At 40.5% G+C, this 25,709-nt stretch overlaps 1 protein-coding gene across 24 annotated transcripts in view; it reads right to left on the reverse strand.

Annotated features, from left to right (window-relative positions):
- Positions 1 to 25,709, reverse strand: part of BAZ2B (bromodomain adjacent to zinc finger domain 2B) — a 183,636-nt gene that overhangs the window by 37,596 nt on the left and 120,331 nt on the right. For 12 of the 24 annotated variants that reach the window (XM_083702756.1, XM_083702761.1, XM_083702757.1 and 9 more), the window contains 11 exons: positions 24,063 to 24,281; positions 22,103 to 22,498; positions 19,176 to 19,800; positions 17,673 to 17,972; positions 15,643 to 15,703; positions 13,505 to 13,613; positions 13,118 to 13,219; positions 7,639 to 7,849; positions 3,597 to 3,689; positions 3,408 to 3,469; positions 1,531 to 1,596 (listed from right to left, as the gene is read on the reverse strand). In XM_083702756.1, coding sequence (XP_083558882.1) covers positions 1,531 to 1,596; positions 3,408 to 3,469; positions 3,597 to 3,689; positions 7,639 to 7,849; positions 13,118 to 13,219; positions 13,505 to 13,613; positions 15,643 to 15,703; positions 17,673 to 17,972; positions 19,176 to 19,800; positions 22,103 to 22,498; positions 24,063 to 24,281 — 2,244 coding nt within the window. Of the gene's footprint in view, positions 1 to 1,530; positions 1,597 to 3,407; positions 3,470 to 3,596; positions 3,690 to 7,638; positions 7,850 to 13,117; positions 13,220 to 13,504; positions 13,614 to 15,642; positions 15,704 to 17,672; positions 17,973 to 19,175; positions 19,801 to 22,102; positions 22,499 to 23,056; positions 23,232 to 24,062; positions 24,282 to 25,709 lie in introns of those variants that run through there. The other 12 variants (XM_083702747.1, XM_083702743.1, XM_083702748.1 and 9 more) reach the window with 3 other exon arrangements.

Here is a 25,709-nt window from a genome sequence, read left to right on the forward strand (position 1 = left end):
CCTTCTTTTTCTTTTTTGCCTGTGCATGCAAAACAGGGTCCCAAGGTCATGCAATGGCACCACTACAACTTGAAAGTAATCTCAGACTAGAACAAAAGCTTCATGCCTCACAAGGTGCGAAACAATACCACACATAATGTGTACATCATAACAGATTTCCTCCTCAGTACGTTCTGCATTGTGAAAAACTCATGGGTTTTGGTGGTAGAGGGAGTGGAAATGTACAATTAAGGAACAATTTATATATCAAAATGAAAGCATTACTGGTGAGGACTGAACTTTCATTACTTTTCTTCTAAAATAGCAGGGTTTTAGGGGGCGGAAATCATTGGTTGATAATTTAAAGCTTTCTAGTGATTGAATATACCTAATCTGTAGACATAATTTTGAGAGCTTAATTAAAGCCAGGGGTAAGGAACTGCTTACTGGCACATTATCAGAACATTACTCCCTGCTTAATGTATTAAAGAACTAGTATGACAACTAAGAATAAAAAGAAATCTGTTGCCAGACAGATCAGAAACTGAGATTTGAAATAGAAATCTTAAATTTAAATTCCCTGACATACTTTGTACATGGCATGGATACATTATACAAACCAACTGTTTACGAAACAGAGACTAACAAATCCTTTGAAAGTATAAACATGCACACTTTTTAAGATTAGAAACATGCTGCTCAAGTGTCGGCTTCAAAGGTGCTTTCTTAATCCTTGTTGCTTGTTCTGATAATTCAATCAAATCTTTTTATTTCTCTTTTCTGTCTTTGCATTTTAACTTATTGAACACCTATAGAGTTGGGTCCAGAGTTTATGTTCTGCAAAGGAATTATTCCGTTTGCAGCTGGAGCTGCAATCCCGTGGAGGCTCCTGCTAGAGCAAGGAAAAAAGATGATTTTCACCAATTCCCCCTCCTCCTGCACTCTCTAGCATCACCTCCCATGTTCTGTTCAGTCCCTCAAACCTCCAGAAAATTTTTCAGAAGACACAAGGAGCTGCAGAGAGAAGGCAGAATCTCTGATAATCTCTCTCCCCCCCCCCCCAACCCTTTCTCCAGCAGGAGCATCCCACCTGCAGAGTCCTGCTCACAGAAATTCTGGATTCAACCCACAGTGTTTTAGGTACATCTCACGCTCCAGAAGAATCCCAAAGAGCACTTATACACTAATGTGTTTATTACTGAAGTCCAATTCATCAGATGTAAAATGAATTTGGTGCACATGACAAAATGAACCCAAGTCTTGAACTTGTTCGTCTTTTATGTGCTGCAGAACGCTTTGCTGTTTTGGGTCAAACATAGCTACTACTCCCATGGATATCCAGGACACATGCACTTCCTTAAAATTTGCATGATCAAATGGTTTTACTGATGTGCCAGACTTAAGAATTTGCAGGTTTAGAGCCATAGTTAAGGAAGGATTGGGATTATTATTATTTTTTAATGACAGACAGTGTGACACTCTGATACAACACTTGATGAATTCCTCTAACAGACTCTTCCTTGCATATTCCACTAAAAGAACTGGTTATACCTCTAGTATTTGCTGAGCCCGAAGTTCTTTTTCAATTCTGATTTGCTGAATTCTCTTAATCTTTTCCTACGAGAAGAAAAGCTTTCATTTATTTTAAGCAGCAGTAATAACAGATCATATCCTCTACAGCCCACCCATCCAATCCTGTTTCCAGGATGCGACAACATACCACATTCTGTCAGGCTTCACTAGATAAGCCAGGCTTGATTTAATGTGCTTTGAACTAGCAATGCAATGGCAAGGGCCATACACCTGCGACATGAAGGGTGCAAAGGATGACCTTTTTGCTCCAGCTGGTTAGGGATTTGCAGGCACTTGTGGTGACAATGTGGTGTTAAATATCTCAAAGGGCTCATCCAGACATCCACTTGTCATGTCGTTGTCCCTCCAGAAAACCCCGGGGCCTAGAACTTCATCTCTTGTCATCACTATCTGCCTCAGTTCATCAAACTCCCTGAAAAAAGTTAGTTCAGGCAGTGGGGTCTGACCTATATCTTCTGCTGTGATAACAGATGCAAACAATTCATTTAGCTTACCTGCAATCTCCTCATCCTCCTTTAGCACACCTTTAATCCCTTGTCATATGAAGGTCCAACTGCCTCCCTAGCTGGTCACCTGCTACTAATGTATTTAAATAATTTGTTGTTGTTGTGTTTATGTTTTATTTTATAGCATATTAACCATTGAATCCTATATGTTTCTGCTCAGTGGGGCTTACTTGCATATATTATTGCAGTCTGAAATACTGTTTTAATGAGCAGCCCCATTTTGTTTAATTATCCTAGCATGGATTACTGAAATTTATCGTAACATTTCCCGTAGTTTTCTTTCAACTGCACTTCCCAATCTGTTGCATGCAAATGGAAATCAACTACCTGAGAGAATTGTTGAAATATATTATGCATTTATAGCAAGCATCTTATAAAGGACAAATATATAATTCAATCCTGTGTATGCCTACTCAGAAAAAATCCCACTGAGTTCAGTGAGGCGTATTCCCAGGTAAGTGTATATATGTTCATTTATGGACAATACAGCCTATTGACTTCCACAAGACTAACTTCTGAGTTGGCATGCACAGAACTGGGCTGTAAATTTCCTCATTTCACATTCATGGTATATTGTGCCTTCATACTGCCCAGGTCCAGTGTGAGGATTCCTGTTAAAAACTGTACAACCTATTTCACAACCTTAAGGTGCTAACTGTAAATTGCTGTTAATAACAGCGACATAAATGAAGATCAGAATCTAATACTACTACTACTTACAAAAAAAATAAATTTAACATAATGCGTTTAAGATCAGAGTGAAACTGGAAAGGTCTCTCAGATAAAACTCGATGGAACAAACACGGTAAAAGTATCATTCATGCTTTGTCTGACATTGCAGTTTGCTTAATGGTTTCTTAGCTTGCTCGTGCCTTCTGTCAGATAAAACCAGAGTGATTCAGTCTTTTGTCACAGCTAACTTACAGTTAAAGAAGACTCTGTTTTGGCAGAAATCCCAGACCAGACCTTCAAATTCTAATGAGTTTGTCATATGATCCATTACCGAATATATTTAGCAAGAAAAGCCTTTAAACATGGCTGCCAACATTTTTGACCATTTCTGCTCCCCTTGCCGTTTAACATCAACTTGATCTGTAAACATCCATCAGCAGGTGATGTATATCCATGTTTGAAAAGCAGAACCAGCAGGTTTCTTCATATTAAGCTGTGTGTGAGTCTTTTTAAAATTTATAGTTCATCAAGCTACCAAAGGACAGAGAAGCAGAACAGGCTAGGTTTTCAACTCACAGTCCTGCTTAAACACATACAAGCCATCAGTTTAACGTATCTGGTAATGCTTACGGTTGAAACCTGAAAGGCATAAATTACCTGCTGTTTCATTATTTTTATCTGCTCTTTTTGCTTTCTTTTTTCTTCTGCAGCCATAATAGCTGTGAGTGAGAAAGAAAGAAAAAAATGTCAGCAGTAAATAAGTGCAGAATAATGGAAAACTAATATCTATGGATTCAAAAATTCATCTGCGAGAGTCTGCAAGGTTCTTAGAAGTTTAGTACTTACCTTGCTGTTTTTTTGCTTCTTTGGCAGCTCGGGCCTGTTCTTGCTTCTGAAGTTTTCTCAAAAGCTTGATTTGCGCTGCTTGCCTAGCAATTTCTGAAACACAAAGAGAAAAAAAATAATAAAAAATATACTAAGGGTACAATAAATATTTCTTATTAACACAAGGTCAATCTTACATGGATCAAAGAAAATAAGGAAGAAGTCTGTGTTTGCTTTGTGTGCATTTAGCCTAGAAGTGTCTGATTTGAGGATTTCCTTACCCCATGATTTCATTCAAAGAACTTTTGTGTTGTTAATACTTCAGTGTATCTTGAAGGAAGAGGATCAGGTATAAAAGTGTGTGTGTCTCTGTGGGTATATATGCGTATACACACACACCTCAAGGCATAATTCCCTTTTTAGGGAGCAGGGTGGGCAAATGAAAAAGTATTACAATAATAATGACTGTCATCTCAGATGCTAAAAGATCAATGAGGGGATTCTTTTTATGTGGAAGTGCCTCCTTCCCATTTAAAGCTCAATGAGGGAATTTATCAGAATGCAGAGGCTGAAATTCAACTTGCATATACAGTGGATTCTTAATCACCACATTAAAAAAAATGATTCTGAAATAGCAGCAGGGACCTTATGGCCCTCTAGATTTCGTTGGCTTCCAATTTCTAGCAGCCTTAGCTGCTTCAGCCAGCGTGGCCAACAGGCAGGATGATGGCAGTTGCAGTTCAGCAACATCAACACAGGTTTCCCCATCACTGCTATTAGAAATGTACCTAAAATGCAAAATTCCTCCCGAGTGGGCATGTAGGACCCCCAAAAGAGGACGTGTTGGGGAATTCTCAGAAGGATGGCAACCACAGCATGTGCTGTACTTGATAGGAGCCTTTCCACCCAGCAGAGGCTGGTAGAGCAGTTCATTGCTAGCAACCACTAGCTGCCACTTCAGGGACACAACAGGGACAGCCAAATTCCTGTATTTACCAGAAACTACATACACGGGTGGCACTGTGGTCTAAACCACAGAGCCTAGGGCTTGCCGATCAGAAGGTCGGCGGTTCGAATCCCCGTGACGGGGTGAGCTCCCATTGCCCGGTCCCTGCTCCTGCCAACCTAGCAGTTCGAAAGCACGTCAAAGTGCAAGTAGATAAATAGGTACCGCTCCGGTGGGAAGGTAAACAGCGTTTCTGTACGCTGCTCTGGCTTAGTCATGCTGGCCATATGACCCAGAAGCTGTATGCCGGCTCTCTCGGTCAGTAAAGCGAGATGAGTGCTGCAACCCCAGAGCCGTCTGCGGCTGGACCTAACGGTCAGGGGTCCCTTTACCTTTTACATACAGAAATGGTAGCGAAGGCAGTGGGAACCTCAACCAACACCATGCAAGTATGCAACTGTGCATTAGCCAGCTGCCTATGCTACAAGGAAGGTCAGCTATTCAGTCAGTAACTGAATAGCATATTGCTGCAAGCAGAGATATGTCCCTTGCCTCCATGGACATCTCACAAGGTTTTCTAGTAGCAACAGGAATTAACCTTTCCCCTTCACCCACACTAGAGGTTTCTGCCCTGTTGCTCCTACTAGAACTGCTGGGCTTGGAGTGGGGGGAATAAAAGCAACAATTGTGAAGGGAGAGTTGCAAAAACTACAATTACACATGAAATATTTATACACAGCACAGCACAATCTACACAACAAGTTATCTTACAAAAAACAAGACTAGAATTACTGGCAAAATAGTTATGTCACAGAGGCACCTCCTTTGGAATCTATACAAATGTGCCAGTTTATGGAATCAGGAGCCATTGAAACGAGACTATTCAGAAGGTTGGCATGTCCTCTAAAGCATGTGCCAAAGACTGGGATAATTATCCTCCTTCCGTAAGTGTTATGAGCTTGAACTCAGCTTTGTGGTGTTCACCACATTCCGAGGTACTTATGTAAATATACAAGCAGCACAAATACTGATAACAACCATTTTCTGCCCCCACCCCCAGGATGAAGGTAGAGTTCTTTCCATTCTTTGGACCCTATCCACAGAAATTCTCTCATTTGAGGTAATGACAAGGCAGTAGAGAGCATTATATTGGGAAGTGAGTAGTTTTGTAGTCTTCTAGACTGCAAAATATTCTGCTTGCTACTGACCCTCTCCCCTGAGGAGTCAATTATCTCTAAAGGGTTAGTTTTTCATTATCATTGTCCTAAGTAAGGTTTTGTGCCAGGGATAGCAAGCTTTCAAGAAGATTCTGCTGAATAGATGTGCACACTGTGAAAGAGGTGCATTTACACCTTGGTCATATGCAATACCTATGTGTGTGTGTGTGTGTGTGTGTGTGTCATCAATTTCCCCAAGTAAATTATTGGATGACCAGTTTCTGGCATCCCTGAACATTTAGGGAGTTACTCTTTATGACACTAGATGAAACAAGACTGGGAAGTCTTTTGGGAAATAATGTATTGGTAACCTGGAGTTTTGCAAGCTCAAACAGTGTCATACATGACAAAGCCTTCCAGACTGTAGAACTAAATGCTTTATAATTAGGTAAATTGGATATACACACAATCCAAAATGTGTGTATGTGTGTGTAAGCCAAGTTACAAGGAAGTGGCTGATGGATGTAATAGTGGGAAAATGATTGGAATGGTTATTGTAAAATATGCAGGGATGTAAGATATGCAAAATGGACCATGGAAAGAGGAGAAGGGAAGTCAATGGATATTTTAAAGTTTGTAGCATGTTTAACTGAAACTGTAAAACAAACAAAAAAATATTATTTTTTTTAAAAAAGGAAGTGGAATGTGGAAGAAAAGACAGGAGCCTACAGCTCACATTGTTTTAAAAATATAAACAGAAGCATAGGTAGGGAGGAATTTTAAGCATGTTTACTGAATCATGTATTCACCATAGGAATACTGCAAATGGGAATTTATTTAGGATCGGAATGTGTACCAGAAAAATAATAATAAAAATGTCTGAACCAATAACAGTGTAGGAAACAGTCATAATGCTAGAATAATTTATAATAGCAATTTTGTCACAGAGATAAAAACATGACTCTTGATTAAATGACAGCATAGGGCCTTTATCAGGTGACACACACAGAGACACACTTCATCTATAAAAAAGATAATTGTTTTCCCCAAGGCCAACATTTGAATTGATTTTTACATCATGGCCACCCTAAATCAGGAAAGTATGTGTGAATTGCATTTACATATTACTACTACTACTAATAATATTTTTTTTAAAATGATAATAAATTAAAATTCTATACTACCCTTCATCAAAAGATCACACAAAAATACATACCGTAATAGCAAACGAAAACAAAACCTCCACAGGTATTTATTAAAATCCATACATATTACCAGGGACATATGCCAAGTACTTGCCAAGAAATAGGACTGAAGGAACAATTATTTGTATCCTATCCTCCTTTGACCTTGGGTGGCATTTAACCATGCTTCCCTCAGAATAGACCCACTAAGATTAATAAAGTTAGCTCCACTAGTTTTAATGGTCCTACTCTGAGTAAACCTCAGTTTAATACCACCCTTTGTATATAATTTGTTTCTGATGAAGCCAAATATTTTATAATTTTGACTAATCAGAATTCTCCCTTGTTTTGGAAGTAGTAATATATTCTGTTCTTATTTGCTGATAGTATGAAAATGACAAACTCTTAAACAAACAGATAAAACCTTTTGTGGATGTGTTACTGATAACACAGGCAGGAAAATTGTCGGGAAGGGAATCCTAAAACTTCTTTTGACAGCCTGTAGGGGAGTAGGGGGCTGGATTAGGTGGAGGTATCCCTCTGCCCAGCTCTCCCAGTTCTCCTGACCTCCTGCTGGCCACCAAATGGGCAGACTAACACAGGCCAGTAGAGAGCCCCAAAATTGGGACATTTCAAAGGAGTATTTTGGAGCTTGAGTGAACATGGAAAGTCCTTAACACAATACATAAACCAAAAGGCTTCTTTGCTTATTGAATATAAATTGTCTGCAGGTACCTTTTACTACGCGTTGGGAGAAGTTATAATAAAGTCCTTACCTTGGGCTTGTAACTTTCTTAACAGCTTAGCATCTGTGTTGTCAAGAAACTCAGTGCTACCAACATTTGGAGGTCGACCTTTGCGACGCCTCATTTTCGATTCCTCTTTCGCGCGCTGTCTCTCTGGATTCGGTGGCCGCCCTCTACGTCCTTCCATAGCTCTGATACGAGGAAGGACTTCCTCTTCTTTCAGCAAACACCACTGCATCCCCTTTGTAATTAATATATTTCACAGGAAGTCATTATAAACACAAAATGGACAACAACAAAAATGTGCACTCAGCTGACATGTAAAAAGGCACACCGAAGCGTATGTCTATATATCTGTGTGAGAGCTGCAAGCTTGAACTGATCAAACTGGCAGATTAATCAATTTAGGCTTTAATTGCGGCCTAGAATTTTCTCCCCACTCCACCCCGCATGGAAGTTGCCCTGCTCTCCACTTCTCTCCCATTGACACCAATGAAAGTGAAAAGTATTGTTGTTTTTCCCATTCTATAGCAACTGTATCTCTTGGCTGTTTTTAAAGGTGTCCTGGGGGATGAGGGGTCTTGTGATCCACTCACCACCCTCACTCCCACCAGTGGAACACTGTCAGGAAGTAGGTACGGTACATCTTTGCCAGCAAAACTCTGTAGGCAAACCAGGGTCTTTTCTGGGGAATTAGCTGCTGTCCTGGCCAGCAACACTTATATACATTTAAAGGCCCCACAGCTAGCATTGGAGTATAAACCTGATTCAGCATATATCTCAAGCCCCTTCTCATCCTTTTACTCTTATTTAAGTTCATTCGTGAAGTTCTGAATAGCTTGTTTCCAAATGAAATTACTTGGCAGTAATGAGTATTTAATGAAAGCGATTAGCTGTTGCTTACACATCACTGTTGCATTGTCTTGCTCTGTTTTGTCTAATTATTCCATTTGGAAGGGTACATTGAGACAAAAGGCGAACATGTTTGCTAAAAACGAAGTCTCAAATTCTTTGGTCAGCATGATGAAACTATCTTTGATAATTTGTACTTGGAACATTCTTACAATCAATTCACACTGAAACTCATTAATGCCTTACAGTCTTCTCAGAAACATGTTATGTTCATCTATGGAAATCAGTTTCTATCTACCATAAAAAAAAAACATTTTTAACTGATCTGGAATTTTCAATTTATTTTAATCCCTTCTTCTCACTATCTCATTCTGTGGAAACCTCAGGATTTCTGCTGAGAATGATTCCATTTGCTTACATTTCACCATGTGGCGTCTGAACCCTCCATATCCTAAATTCCTGTAGCTTTCAAACACAGCCTTTAGTTTAGGAACAGCTTGCATTTAATTTACACCTGAGAAGCCTAGTATTGTGTTTCTTTATCTAAAACAGCACAGAAGTCTGATCTCTTCTGAACTGTGTATCTCATGGTTTCCTCATAACCCAGTTCTCACTGAGGGGATAAACCAAAGGACCGTAGCTCACAAGTAGACCAGCTGCTTTGCATGCAGAAAGTTCCTGTCTCAATCCCTACCATCTTCGGATAGGGTTGGCAATGTCCACTACCTGAAACCCTGGAGAGCTGCTGCCAGTCAGTGTGGACAGTACTAAGCCAGATTGACCAATGCATCTGTCTCAGTCTAAAACAGCTTCTAGTATTTCTATGTCTGTGCTGTGACACTTCAGACTGCAGAGGAAGGCTTACAGGACTGGAAACTCCCCCCCCCCAACAAAAAAGAAGATCTCTGTGCATAGAAAACTAACATGCCAAGGAAAAGGCCAGACTAGACATCTAGTTTCCATTGCCTTTTAAAATAATTAAACAAACAAACCATATGGCCACAATTAATTTATCACTGTTAACCTTAGAACCAAGAACACAATCTGCCGGCTACCAAGCTCCCTTCTAAAGAAAGGGAGCCTTACAAGACTTCTGTACTGTATTTGGATAATTAAACTGTAACAACAACAAGCTAAATTTATACTTGCTCATTCATTCGATCCCTCCCTGTACCAAGAACACACATCCCACCCAATGAGGCTCAGATGTGCATTGCAGTGTGGATGAGCACCTAGTACTGCAACAGGTTGAACTCAATGGGGCTGATGCTTCTGAGTAAGATACATATAGGATTGTGCTGTGCACCAGCTGCACGTGTAGAATTCTGCTTCCACACACAGTTCTCATTTCCTGACTTGAGTTCACTTATTGCATAATCTCCTATCCAATATTTTGAAGCATACAAATTGACCAAAGAAACCAAACGCTGGTAAAAGTAAAATTAGGACAAAAGGGGTAATACCTTGCATACCTTTGATTTGAAGTTAATTACATCAGAGTCCATCGTTCCAAAGTTAATTTGTGTGCTTTAAAATTAAGCATGGTAACTCACATGTAACTGGGAACAAGGATAGATTACCAAGAGTTTACTGGTGACGAAGAGCAGTGGTTCAGTAATCCCATCACACACAGTAACAAATGCGGCTTGCAATACCAGCTGGGGCTTGTAGAAGTCACACATATATAGACATATATGAAAGCATGTACAATAAGCACATTTATGCTAGCAAACACTGTAGGAAAAAAAAAAAGCTGCTATTTTGAATGAAGCACATTGCACTTCTCATTAATGCACACACATTACAATAAAAAGTTCCCCTAACACTGAAGAGTTCCTTACCTTCATTTAGTGTTTTCCAAAGTTCATATTCTGTATTGCGCCATTCTAACTCTAATGCACCTGTTCTCATATTTTCCAGGGTTCTTAAATGGCTCCTGCCTCCACCCAAAGTGAAAACAAGGGTCATGAATTCAGAGCTATCACCCTGAATAAACAGAAGGCTGATCTTGCTTGCCTGGCTGGAATCGATCTAAATGTGAGTCTGGCAAAATCTAACCAATGATGTACCAAGAACTAGACAGCCAGAGTCTCCTTGAGAAGAAATCTAAAAGCAATTTGATAGAATTGTCCTCCTGGTTTTCAGTACATGTGCTTGTATGGTAATGGCATTTCAATGGAGACATCCAACATATTTTCTTTTTGGTGTGAAACCGTTTCTACTAATTAAAACTGGAAGAAAGATTACCTGGAACCCTCACATCCCCTTGCACACGTAACATGTATTAGCGCAGAACTCTTTCCAATCTCCAATAACACAGAGTTGTTAGGGGAGCATTTCAGAAGGCAAAGTACTCTACACACAACTCCTTTCAATGCAGGAAACCCTGCACAAGGATAGCTAATAATTTGGGGTGTGTCTAATAACACTGCGGCCATGCATCCTAGCAGACAGAATACTGAGTTTATTTTGATTTCAAGAAGAGACTCAGACTCATAATGCATAGGAGTTTGGCAAGAAATGTTGAAGGAATTAATTGAAAAAGTACATGGTGAGTAATTTGTAAAGGGAAACTGGTCCAACAGTACACTAACATATCCAGACTGCAATCTATAAGCCAAGCTGACTAAACCATGATCTATTATCCTTCATCACCCCAATTTTAACTGCCATAGTTTTACCCAAGGAGAATTAGGAATTGTTGTTCTGAGATATTCCTGTGATTTTACAAAATATTAACCAACTGCAAATATTATACACTGCTATAATCTCCATGGCTGCCTGGGTGAATCCATGACAGTAAAAACAAGGGGGAAACCCAACCTCAGGGTAACTTGGTAATTTTAATGTAATGGCTTTCTGTGCAGAATCCTGGGAACTGTAGTTGGTGGGGATTCTGTGAATTTGCTGTCAAAATCTATAGCCTCGCTCCAAGAATTAAAGTTCCTCATTAAGGAAATAGAATGACTGCTATAGCTGCAGCAGTACAGCTATACCCTGAGGCCTTATTCTCTTAAAACAGCAGATGAGGTGGCAAACTTGTTCCGTGAACATTCCTCATTGTAAAAACAACAACAACAATAAAACCCCTCCACAAAATAAAACTGCATGTCAAGGAGATATTCTCTAGCCAGGCTTTTCCCCTGACATGTTGGCTTTATATCAGTAGAGAGGTTTTTGAATAGACAAACGTCAGTCAAGTGAGCCCCAATATGTAGTCTGAAGTTGTCAAGAAACAGGTTTGCCTCCTCATCAGCTGTTTATGTGAACTAGCCCCAATATCTGCAATGACTTACATGTACAGCTATGCTCTACTGACCACTTAAAGGACTGAGCGCTAGCAGGGGAAGCCGTATTGTTCAATTCTCCTTCACCTACTGGACAAAAACCAAGACAGTGTCATTTCCCAAGTGTGTGGTTCTGCACCATTTCCTGTTTTGTTTTGCTTTTTGGCAACACCTGGCTTTGTAGGATGTGCCCTATGTGGGGAGGGTATAGTAGGCTAGAGCCATGAGCAAATTGCTCAAATAGTTCAGGGTAGTACTTGGGAGCACTTGGCAGGTATCTGCACACACTTAGTTGTACCTGTGGGAAACTTGCCTTAAAAAAGGGGGAGACCATATACAGACCCCATATTCCCAAACTATAAAGAATGAAATACTGCCCACTACACAGAAAGAAGTTAGGTACTCAATTATGCAAGTGATGTAAGACAAAGTATAGGGTACACAAAGGCACATTTAGGTTAAGAAAAGGTTCCCATTAGAGAAGTCCAAATAAGGTAGACGGAAATCCTTAGAACTACAATCCGGTGTATTTGCACCTGAGAGTAAGCCTCATTGAACTCTGTGGGACTTAATTTCCAAATTAACCTGCAAAGGATCGTGCTGCACGTTAGCTAAAACAGAGAACAGTGTCTCACAGATGAAACACACACAAAAAAAATGTCCTTAAAAACACACATTTATCATATCCTCCCTGGGGTTTATTGTCCCCTCCCCAGTCTTATTTATGTAGACTTTACAGAATTCATCATACATTCTCCACACTGAACAAACAACTCTATGTTTAATTCTATATTTTGGCCAACACCACAGAGACAGCTAAAGAAAAAACATGTGTATGTGAACACAGCTACTTACAATTACCACATATATAAAATAACAAGGTTGATCTCAGAAGCATTTAAACTGATATACCAGTGCTCAAATTACAGAGAAAAGAGGATACATTATAAGCCCCACCCGACTCCTCCCAGTTTTAGCAGAATCATGCTTCCCATATACTGTATGGCCTTCTGAAAAGAGGGCCTACCTAAAAGGCAAAGGAGGGAGTGTGGACTTGTAATTCGAGTACTGGAATGTATACTCAACCTCAAAGGCCAATGATATCTAGATGACTGCAGTTTCCAAATTTAATTTTGCAAGATGCTGAGCCCCTGGTAAGGTGATAATGAATTGTGAAGGTTTTTCCAGCACTTTCCAGGCGTCAGGTGCTCAGTCATTCACAACTACTATCATAAAGTCACACACATGACTGCAAGAATGAACCAGCTAACAATAGCAATGCTCCAGAGTGTAGTAAAAAAAATATTTCACTTAAGATTTATGATACTACGCCTTGGATCAAAGACTTTACTTTTTTAAAAAGCGGATACCTGCGGTCCATCTCTGGCTTCATAGAAGTCACCCACTCCTATTTTTGCACTGAAGCTGAAATTGTCCCTTGAGATATCCATTATTCCATTTCTGCTGAGATACTGAAAAAATCACATATTTTTCCACTTCAGGTTTTAAGTCATTACAACCCAGCTTTGATGTACAAGCTAATATTAGAGTGAAATCAAATGTGTGGGGTTTTTTGGTGCATATTCTGGCAAGGGGATACAAATTTACATGAGGTCAGTTTAGAGGCAGGTTTAAGGTACATTAGCCTCGCATCACGGGCCATTTTGTATCAAGGAACTTTAGTGGAGGAAAAAGTTCATTTAAATAATTATGTGCATGCTTAATAAGAATCAGAAAGCATAACGTTTAAAATATACCTTTACTACTTCAGGGTACTGCCTTAACTTCTTGCCACATGGTGCATAATATGCTACTTCCCCTTGAAGGCGGCCACCGAAGTTCCTTATTCTTGTTTCTCTTTGCCAGCTGCAATAATAAATATATATATATATATAAATTTAAAGAGGCACAGCATTATAGCAACACATATGTTGGGAGGAAGTCCCTTTGAACTTACCTCAAAGCAAGCATGCATAGAGTTGGAATGCACAGCAGTAATGCTATGTACAACTTCCTGAGAGTAAGAGTCACGGAGTTAAATCACACTTACTTCTGGGTAATATATCCACTTAGAGGTGTACTGTAGCTAAGTGGCAGAGCATCTGCCTTGTATTCAGAAGGGATTGGGTTCAATTCCTGGCATCTCCAGGTACAACAGGGAGAGGCCTCTGTCTCAAACCCTGTAGAGCCTTTGCCACTCAGATGAAACAATACTGAGCTAGCTGGATCAATGGTCTAATTCAGTATAAGGCAGCCTCCTACGTTCCTAAGTAAACCAGGTTCCCAGTTTGCCAATAAGCTGTGATGGTGATCGTCATAATATTTGTAAACTGAAGAACAAAGTTGGAATCTAAGAACGCACAACTTTCATTATTCCTGACCAGTGGCCATGCTGACTAAGGCTGGTGGGAACTGGAGACTGACAATATCTGGATGGCACCAAATTGGCTACCCTAGTTTAGCTTTTCCTGTTGAAATAATCTCAAGTGGTTTGGCTGAGAAAGACAAGGAAGAGTCACTGCTAGTCAGAGTTAATGGCATTGGGCTAGGTGAGTTACAGTACCAGGAAGGTCAGAGAGCCTGTGGCACAACAGGTCAGTGTGTCTGGCTGGCAACCAGAAGGCTGGTGGTTCGAGGCCACCCAGGGACAGCTGTGGGCAGAATTCCTGCATTGCAGGGCTCTCAGGGTCCCAACTCTAAAAGTCTATGATTCTATGACTCCCCAAGTCACATGGGCTATTAAACAGAGCTAGGCATATTGTAGCACACAGAAAATTAAGCACCAGGAAAAACGTGCCCCTGCAGTCACCCAAAGGCCAAAAGTTCCCCCTTGAGGGCAAACAACTGCTACAGTGCAGCTTACGAAAAGAGTGTGTGTGAAATCTGAACAGCTGAAGCAGATCAGGAAAGTTTCAATGTAAGGAAAGAGTACAATGTGAACTGGTGTTTCAGATTTCAGTTGTAGGAGGCAAAGAAAGCTGAGGTGTTGGAAACTGATCCTCAGCCAGGACCTAGTGAGACGTAGCACAAGAGAGAAGCCTCTGAAAAAATTGTATGCCGTTCATTACCTAGTGACTGCAGTACAAAGAAAGATGTAGGCAAGATGCAAGCAATGGTGAATGTCAGTAAGTAGAATGAAGGCTTGAAAAATAGCGGATGCTCTACTTCTACAGCAGTCTTGCCAATAATTTAGTTACTGGAACCCATCCCAAACTTGGCAAGCCCCCTCAGAGAAACAAAAAGGAATGGACGACGCAAAGCACAAAGCATCACAGGAAGCTTTATGACTCTCTGGGGGGAAATTCACCTCTTCAGCAAATTATGTATGAGCAATTGTACCTCCCCCCTCACTCCTGGAACATATTCTGTGATTTGTGGGGTTTGGGGCTGATTCTTAATACAGTACGAGATCTCAGCTTCTTGGTGAAGATTCAGAACTGAACATTGCAAAGAAAACACATGAAACCCAACTCTGTTTTCCCCCACAAAAGGCAAATGGGGGAGCAGGGAGACTTGCAGAGGTGCATCAGCCAGAGGGAAGTGGCTTAACTGTTCCAATGCCCATAATCTCAATTTAAATAGTCCAGCAGGTTGCTTTGAATCATTTCCCAGTTCAGACTCCAAAAGTGACAAATGAGCTAGAGAGAAAAAGGGGTTTCAGGAGATGATATGTGGGTTTGGGTTAAGCCCCTTACTACCCACAAATTCTCACACGTGCTTCTTCCTTCATGTAACTGTGGAAAACATGGGCCTGGGAACTTGCATTTGCCAGGGTACTTTTGTCTTCAGTGTTAATCATGGTCCAAACAAATTGCAAAATCACTACCTTTAGGAATGTTACTACATTACAAGAAACTGGTTTCACAAGTTTAATTCAAAATTGTATCTTACATACCCATACTCCAGAGGAATGCGCAGTTCTCGCTCATCTGTGACTCTGCGCCTTTTTGAAGTACCTTAAATAGAATTTAATGGACTAATTTTAGAACACAGCAAACCCAAATTACAACTGTAATTGTTCTGCTATTTGTTCTGCAATATGTTCTGCTATTTTTTTAACAAAAAGAACAAATCAGCAGTCTATACCCCTTTACTTGCTTTTTCCTTACAACCCGTGTCTTGCAAAAAATGCAAGAAATGAGCAGAACACAATTTGCTAACAATTGCTAGAGTCTATTCTTACCCAGAGAATTTAAGAAATCAACAGATTTAGGAACAACTGTCAACCAAACTATAGATCAACACCCCAGTCCTGAAATCACTTATGTTAGCATGTTTAAGTGAAATAAAAGAAACCCTGTTTCTAGATAATGTCCCCAGTACAACCCAGGGTGCCTGCGGCTTGTTGAACTGCTGATGTTACAAAGCAGAGCATCACATGACACAGAGCATCTCAACTGATTTCCATGGAACTTCTTTTCATTCAGTGGGCACACTTTACAGATTTGTGTCCCAGCCTGGTAAAGACATTTTCCTGTTTAATGACTTTCCCTTTTTAATCTGATTTTTACACACACACACACACACACACACACACACCAAGATTCAAAAAGGAGTGGGGGATTGGTAGGTAAAAAAGCAGATAAATGAGAAACTGGGAGGGCGGGGATCTGATGAACACAAGGAAGAAGGTCCTTACTACCACGGTTCAGGGGAGCTTATTACTAACCCAGCAGAATCTCCATTTTTATTCCCCCCCCCCCAAAAGGAGCCTGACAATTCTCTGTGCTCTGTGCACACTGTTTTTAGGGGAAGAGAGAGAAGATGAAAGCTTTGTAAGGCACACATTGATGTTGTTGTGCACACAGTGATTATTTGTGTCTAGAAACAGGATGGCAATGTACTAAACTATTTATTTACAGCTCCCTTTTACAACCTGAATGAACTTCGTTTTAGTAGAATGAAGGAGAACCAATAAGCACACTTGCTTATATTAATATAGTTAAGTGGAATTTTCCTTCACATACTTTGAGGATCAAGGTGTCATGCAGCAAGCCCTTAACCAATGCCCACCTTTCATAGGAATTTATATGGCTCAGAGGTAATAGGTTCAACCCCAAATCCTGGTATTTCCAGGTAAAAATGAATTTGCCAAATCCTCTTTTAAAGCTATCCAAGTCAGTGGCCATTACCATGTTTTGCAGAAGTGAATCAGGCACAGTATCAATGCCTATCAAGCTATTAAAGAAACAGCCCCTTTTGTGTTTCAGAAGCAGGCAACTCCTGGGGATGATGTAATGGTACTGCACTGTTTCTACAGTGAAACATTCCCTGGGTTGTTTAAAAGTTTGTCATGTGGATCCAGAGTTGGAGAATCCCCAACACTGCCCAAGCCCTTAGGTAAATACAGTATCCAGGTCTTAATTTGCAATGTTCTACCAAAGAGCAGAACCAATTCAGACTCAGTTGATGCTTCTCTTCTCTTGAGTCTTGGGATGGAAAGGAAGAGGATAATATGGAATAAGTACGGCCAAGCCTGGCAGCCTACAAGGAGAACAGGGAAATCACTGTGGGGGAAAGGGGAGTACTGAGTCATTGGCAGTCATGGTTTGTATCATTTCCCACTATATCTATCTGGGGTGAAATCAACACTCTGCCATTCACACATGGTGAAGATCACTCTTTCGCCAGTACAGAGATTCATCTTTGTATCAGAATATACAATCTTAAGTAGTGATGAAATGCAAGAATTCAATTGAAGCAAGACCAGATTCTAAAAAGTGCTAAACCAGCCTTCCACAACCTGGTGCTCTAACGTGGCAATGCTGGCTGGGGCTGATGGGAATTGGGTGTCCAACAACATCTGGAAGGTACTACTAGGTTGCGGAAGGCTGGGCTCAACAGGTGTGAACCCTTCTAGATTTCAATAAAAAGCACCTCTCTGATATAGATTGGGATTTTGTTATATAAAATAAACTGCAATACCGCTGTGGGTACTTGAGGAAAGCCCAGGAGAAGGCGTGCCCACAAAAGCTGGTGAGGGAGACTCGGGGCATAATGCGGCTGGAGCAGAACTCGGTGTCTTTGCTGCTTGGATATTAAGTGGTGTCAAGCAAGCTGCAAGACTGATGGAAGAGCTTTTGGCAGAGGATGCCGTTTTGTTCAATTTAATCGAAGACTTCTCTCCTTCCGTATCAGTCTCTGATTCATCAGGTTCTTTATCATCTTCTTCCTCATCATCTTCAGATCCTTCAGTATCAGACCCTTCCGAATTACTATCAGATTCTTTGGGGGAAATGGAGAAGACCATGAATTACAAGAAATTGATATATCTTTATTCCAGCATTCATTGAGACTGGGGGTGGGGGTGGGACAGGCATTCTGAACTATTTAGTGCAGGGAACAACCAATTGAATGTGATGTATGTTTCAGACCCATTTATTGGTTTCACATCCTGACTCAGATATATAATCACCTTCTTCCTTTGCAATTCACTGTCACCACCCTTCTACTGAAAGTACTTAAGACTTTGGCAACCCAAAGAAGACCTTTCCTGGCTTGTCCAACTTATGACCTAGCAAGCCAAACACAGCTCCACCAGCCACACATGGTAGCCTACTGAATGCTTGACTAGACCCCTCTGCTGTTCTTTTAGAAGCTTCTTGGACTTTGCATAGGCTACCATACATGTCTGGTAGGGAGGCAGCATGTGGCTTGGTCATTCACAAGTTGTGCTGGTCTGCTAAAGGCTTAACAACTGGAAGCCACCACTGGTTAGTGCAAAACATGCCAGCTCTTCTCTTACCATATTAGGCAAAAAAATTAAGATGCATTTTATCTAAGATGGTTTTGGCTTGGCTACATAGTTCTTAATTAAAATGCTGACTCCTTCTTGGGTGTACAGAGCTGCATACTATGCAACTGCATTGGGGGGAAATGTCCATTATAACCATAGTATAACACCTAGTAAAACTTACCATTAGGGAAACCTTATTTGGAGCACTAACACCCCGATCCTAGGTGTTTCCACTTAAGCCCACTGTGTTCAATAGGGCTTACTCCTAGACAAGCATGCATAGGACTACAGCCTAAACTATTTAAACTAGTCCTTCAGACCCTCCTCACTCATCTTCCCATACCGTTTTCAAGGCTTCGCACTAGTAAGAAACCTCCATGCATCTGAGCAGTTATCCACTATGTTTCACCCCAGCTACATGGCTCTGTCTCTTCACTATCTCCTAACTTGAAAAGTCATCTCTCCTAAAGCACCATCAATAACATTTTGAATATGATAGGTAAATCAATGTTTTGAATTAAGTTAGCAGTTGAGCTGGCTCATCAGTTAACGTTTTCATAATTCTCATTCCAAGATTATAATTTCCATATAGAAACCAGGCGACAATAATTAACCTTATAGCATTTGCAGGAGGGCAAGGGTGCCTTTAGAAGGCTAAAGACATGCAAAGAGTTTCTTTAAATTAAATAAACCTGATTGACTATCATCAGAATCCTCATCTTCCTCGTCTTCATCCTCATCATCCTCATCGTCCTCGTCGTCGTCATCATCCTCATCATTTGAATCCTCAGAATCTTTACTGCTAAGAATGTCTGAATCAGTTCCTCTGAATTGTTCAACCAATGATTTTGTGGAAGGGTGGTTGTGTTGTGTTTTCACTGCTGTCATTGTATTATTGCTGACTGCCTTTTCCTTTGCTGGGCCAGGTAATACAGGAGAGGTAGAAGACATAACAGGTGTCCGGTTGCTTGGTGTCTTTTTCCCACCCGTGCTTAAATTTACTGGTGAGGAAAAGGTTAAGCTGCTGGAAGTAGATACGTTTTCATTAACCTTGGGCTGGGATTTGGATTTGGTGGTAAGTGCCAGAGGAGCTTCCTGAATGACGCTCTGAATCACTCCATTGGGCTGATGATTACCTAAAAGTGCATTGGTCAAGAAAGGATTAGAATGGTTGTTTTCTAAAGAGGTGTGTTTTTGATGGGCTGGTGGAGAACTGGTTGGCTTTGGACTTGATACTGCTGCGATAACCTTCTTCAGGTTCCTAGATGATTCGTGGTGTTTCTTCAACTGTGCTGGGAATGTCTGCTTGTATTGTTCCTGCAGAAGCACAAAAGATAACAAAATATATAGCTAAATGCCGTAAGCAATGGGTTTAGCAGATGGGCTCTGAAACTTTTGCGTCCAAAAGGCAGGCAGATAAGATGTAAATCTGTGTGGGCAAGGAAGCTGCTTTGAACTTCTTAAGTGAGGCAGGTTGCCTTAATTAAGACTGACTCATTGAGAGCTGTGACTCACTAAGAATTTTGCATGTACAGAATACATTCTTTGTCATTCTCAACAGTCACTACTAAAACTGCAGAATGGAGAGTCAGAAGGTATTCCAACAGTTAAGGATGGAAGATTCTAGTCTCTGAGACATTTACCTGGTAAGAGAAAAGGAGTTACGAAGATTTGTTATGAAAGAAGGGTTAAGGTGTGGTGCTTACATCTGAGTAAAAAGGACTCAGGAATGGGCTGTTAACATAAGTCTTAGGGTTGGAGAAGAAAGGCATAAAGCAGGCTTTAATTGTTTAGAAGCATTTGTTTCCATCTTCCCAGCTTTCCCATAAACCTGCCCATTCAAACCCTTCTTGTCAAATATAACCCATGTGACTGTACACCAAATGAAAACCACAAGTGATATCTAAAGCCTAGTTCCAAATACATCTGCATATAACAGAAAAAACCAGAACCTAGTAATTGAGCATTGTACTGTAGCTGTGAAACAGACAGCATGAGCGGTCAGTAAGTACACTGTTAAGATGTTTCATGCTCTCTGAAAAAACTTGTGAGGCATTTTATAAATGTGTCTATTTTAAAAACCAAAGGAAAACAAGGGTCTATCAATAGGCAACTAGTGCTTGGTTGTTATGTATCAAACTCTTTTTACATTCATGCAAGTGAAGTTGTTATCACTATACCTTAAGCATGCTATTTCAAGGGTAATGAGAATACCATACCTTCTGCTGAAAACAGTAATAATTACTGAAAATATAAAATGAGTAATCATACAGGATTGCCATGGCAGAATTATGAATGTATTCTAAAAAAATGTCCACTATGTAACCCAAACTAAGAAACCAAGGGCAAAAATTTAGGTTAGACTTTTCTAATGGAGTGACTTTTCAATTTCAATCCATCAGTGTTTAGACACTGAGATTCCTAAACAAAATCTGCATATCCAACATCCCAATCTTTCATTGCAAGCATGTCATGAATGGATCACAAAAGCTCCACCTTCATATTCCATTCAGGTTTTTCTGAAAGCTTTCACACTTGTACATGACAGCATAGTGTTCAAGCAAGAATCCACCAATACTCTGAGAAGTCATGAAGAAAAATGAAATGTCACTTCAACTGTCTTCCTGAAGACCGATTTGTAAAGACTTTGTAAGATAAGTACCTTGGCATTGTGCTCCTCTTAAATTTTCCAAGGTTGGTAGTGCATGTTCATTTTTGCTCCATCTATTTTTCCAAAGGACTACAGTCTACAGATCTAACAGAGGTTTAGGACATTCCAAGAAGCCAGTAAGAAAGGAACCTGGGCTCTTTTGCCTTGCTTGTGAGTCTCATTTAAAGAGAGAGACGTTCAATCTCTCTCTGTAATGGCAGGCGAGCACACACACACCTTTGGACAAGCATGGAGCAAGTTCCTCCACCACTGGAGCAACAGTATCAGCTCTGGAAAATGCTGTAAATCATGTGTCAGGATATTTGTTGCATTTATATTCTCCCTGTTCTCTAAGGAGCTCAAGGCAGTATACGTGGTTCTCGTCACTTGTCTCATTTTGTATTCTCAACAACCCTGTGAGGTAGGTTACAGATGAAATATGGTGACTTGCCCTAGGTCACCCTGTAAGCTCCATGGCTGAACCAGGGATTTGAAACTGGGCGTTCTCAGACTCAGCTGAGCACTCTAAGCACTGCATCACAGTGGCTGACATTTCTAGACTGAATTCTTACTATCTACAGGAAGAATTTTCAGCTACTGATTCTGAGAAGCAGGTATTGCAGATGAACATAACACAATTTCCAAAATATTGTTTTAAAATTCTAATGTTATACCATTAAGGCTGCATTCCTGAACACACTTACCTGGGAGTATTGTATTCAATGGCGTTTTACTGCTGAGTAAAGGATTGCACTGGAAACCTTAAACTCTTTATAATGTATAGTTTTAAAAAGCAATAGTGTTTAAACCTTCCACTATGTGCAACTAAAAGATCACCTTAGATTTTTATGGATTCCAATATATTTTTAAAAAAATAAAAAACAACACAACAACAATCATGATATTAATGGAATATGAACCCTTCCACAGAGTACAGAAAGCGTACAAAGAAAACTTATATATTCTCACCCGGTTTGATCTTACATCAATGGTCAATGGGCTAGGTTCTTCAGAGGTATTTTTATTCCCTGCCTTGAGTAGATCAGGAGAAGGAACTATAAGTTTTAAGAAAGTTTCCTTTTTGGCTTGATTTACCAAAGACAAAGGGTTCACATTGGGCACCAATCCCGTAGACTGTATTACGCTTGTGTGTTTGTTCACAGATTCCTCCTTTGCCTGAGAGCTTTGGAAAATAAAGGGAAGCTGCTGTGACAAAACCTGAGGCTGCTTCTGCTGGGACTGGAATGACGGGTGAGTCTGGCTATCAGACACAAGAGGTATTGGCTGGTGTGTTCTCTTTTCCTGGGGCTTTTCCTGGGATTTTTGTCCATCGGCTTTCATGTCTGGTCCGCTATGCATTAGCACCTGCAAATACAGAAAACGTGTATCTTGATTTCTCCTTAGCTGCATTGGATGAAGAAGAGGAGTTTGGATTTGATATCCCGCTTTATCACTACCCGAAGGAGTCTCAAAGCAGCTAACATTCTCCTTTCCCTTCCTCCCCCACAACAAACACTCTGTGAAGTGAGTGGGGCTGAGAGACTTCAGAGAAGTGGGACTAGCCCAAGGTCACCTAGTAGCTGCATGTGGAGGAGCGGAGACACGAACCCGGTTCACCAGATTAAGAGTCCACTGCTCTTAACCACTACACCACACTGGAAACAATATGTAGAAAATTGAGGTACTGGAAACATAGTGAAACAGAAAATAAATATTTATGTGCGTGCGTGCGCACACACACACACTTAACACTGAAGATCTAGTCCATAAGGCTTGCTAAATTAGTCCCCCAAGTATACAATACAAACATGTAGACTGCCACTGGCATACTTAGAACAAACAAACATCCACAAAGCATGCGCACACACACCCACCCAAGATGTACAACTTCTTTATGGTGTAATAAACTTAAAATAACCTTACAGTATATCTTCTTCAGCTTATTTCCTGTAAGGTCCTTTCACTATGTGAAGCTAAGGTTTGGCTGGGAAAGAGAGCTTTGAAAATTCAGTTACTTTTGAATGTATGCTATACTATCAACCTAACGGAACCCTGGGGTTTGCATTCTGGTTACTGGTTACTGGACGGCGTTAACTGCTATGTGAGGAAAAGAGCAGCTGTAAACAGAATCCAGTAGCCATGGCAACACTCAAGAAGACATCTCAACCTTTGCGACACAGATTAATTCATTTGCCTGATGTCTACTTTATATTTTCCCAGTTTACAATAAAATAAAACGGCACTAGGGTTAGCTGCTTCATAGATTACAGGGCAGCTAATCTCTGGTGCCTTAGTTCTATCTTACACCTTTTTTACTCCTTTAGTAAACCATTAACAGCCACAGTTAGGATGGCTTGTTTCAGCTGAGGAACTATTTTTTTTAAAAAAAAAACAGGCTTCTTTTTAAGAGGAAAAATAATTGTGGTTGCCTCTAAACCAACTGTTTATCTGTAAGAAATACCATACCTAGCTTTTACACATACGTCCATTTAGTTTAAAGCACAGAGAGGATGCCATTGCCAATGCCTGGTAGTCCAGTGTTTTCTGTGTTTCTCTTTTTAGACTTGCTTTGTGGTGTTTTTCTCTTACAATACAACTGAAGTGCCAGCATATTCTGACTGGCTTGGCAAAGCACAATGGAAGCTTTTCAGGGCTACTGTCCCTTTAGTTAGTAGCTTCCTCACCCTTTTCTTTTAAAGCTTCCAGCCAGTGAACCAGTTCGTTCAATTAATACATATTATGTTTCAAAAATTCTGAGAAAATCTGACGGGTTTTGCCATGCCTACATGACAAAACAACAGCAACTTTAACTGCTGCCAAAATAGGTTCTGCACCAACCAGTTCCTCAGTCAACCATATAGAGACTGGCCTGTAAAAAAAAAAAAAAGGCCTATTCAGTAACATAAGGCAGTTCTTAACTTTACCACACCTTGTTCTTATTTTTTTGCTGTGCTTCACTCTCTGAATCAGAGTCATCCTCTTCGCTTTCTTCAGCACTTTGATCTTCCTCTTCCTCCTCTTCCTCCTCTTCATCTTCATCCAAATCATCTGAGTCACTGCTACTAATGCCTTCGCTGGAGGTGTCTGAAGAGGAGCCAGAATCACTTTCACTGTTGCTGGAACTATCTACTGCTTTCTTTCTAGACTTCTAAGAGGAAGATAAAAGACTGTGCATCAAATAATGTTTTAATCATATGAATCACCAGCTTTTACCGATGGCATTGTAATAAATTTCATTGTTTATTACTTTTCTTTAAAAAAGCAAAGGAGGGAAGCATATTAGTGTCCAGTTCTAAAATGCACTATGAACATAATTAAAAGCCCTTTAAGGTGCACTTCACTTTACTCTAGTTAACATGTGCCCAAGGGCAGAGTGTTGGGCTTGAACCATATGAACTCTGTTCAGGTCCTGTCTCTACCACGATTTCATCATGAAGTACATGGGAAATTCATTACCCTTCTACCTTAGTTCTCCATCTGTAAAATGGAGATAATTGTGGCCTATTCTGAAGGAATCATGAGATGCAAAACAAAACTAGCAACTCTGAAGTATTATATAACAGACGTTCATGCTGATCTACTGGGCAGCATGATTTTCAAAGGATTTGTCTCAATCAACTAGTTCTTCCAAATGGTAGCTTATCAAATTGGAAGACCATTCTCCTGTTAAGCATAGGGGTGCACAACTGTAACTATTTCGATGTCTACATAGCTGCCCTGTCAAATATGAGCTAACACTATTACTAGGCATTGTTGTTCTGATGTGTGCTACTGCACAGAGAACTGGGCATATGGAGGAGGCTTCCACGCACAGGTTCTGCTGCTAGATCAGAAGCCCTATACAAATATTGGATGCAGACACACCATTGTTTTGGACCATGCAGAAGTTTAGTACCTATCAGCTGATTAAATTATTGGACACCTGTATTTAACATTCAGTCTAGCACAGTGGTTCTCAACCTGTGGGTCTCCAGATATTGTTGGACTACAACAACCTGGTCATGCTGGCTACGAATGATGGGAGTTGTAGTCCAACAACATCTGGAGACCCACAGGCTGAGAAACACTGTGAACCAGACCAAATGTATAGCCTGTTCTTGTTTAGTTGGGAGACTAAGACCCAACTAAAGTTCAGTGTAAACTACTCTCCAAAAAGTGTGCATAGGATTGCGGCCTTTGTCACATCATTACTACCTAATCAGCACCCAACAGTGACTTTCCTGGTCCTATGTGCTAATAGCACTATTTGGGCATTTTACTCCCAAGTATGGTTGAGGAGGACCAAGCCACACCTACTTCATTCAACTTTGGGTGCATTCCCTGCCTTCAGATGACAGGTGAGCCACAGCCCATGTAATCGGCCATCATCCTGGGAGAATACACGTATTACAGTATCAGTCCTGTGTGCCAATAGTCCTATTCAGGTGTTTTACTTATCCAATGCACAAGAGGGGCTGTGCTGAAGAGCCTCAACTTCATGCCATGTGCACTTATTACCCCCTCCTGAAAGTAGGGGGCCTTTGCACATACAGTTGTACACAAAAAGGCTTCCATGCAACCTGGAACTATGTGCAAT

This window comes from Podarcis gaigeae, assembly GCF_964106915.1.
Source record: "Podarcis gaigeae genome assembly, chromosome: 1".
NCBI classification, from domain to species: Eukaryota; Metazoa; Chordata; class Lepidosauria; order Squamata; family Lacertidae; genus Podarcis; species Podarcis gaigeae.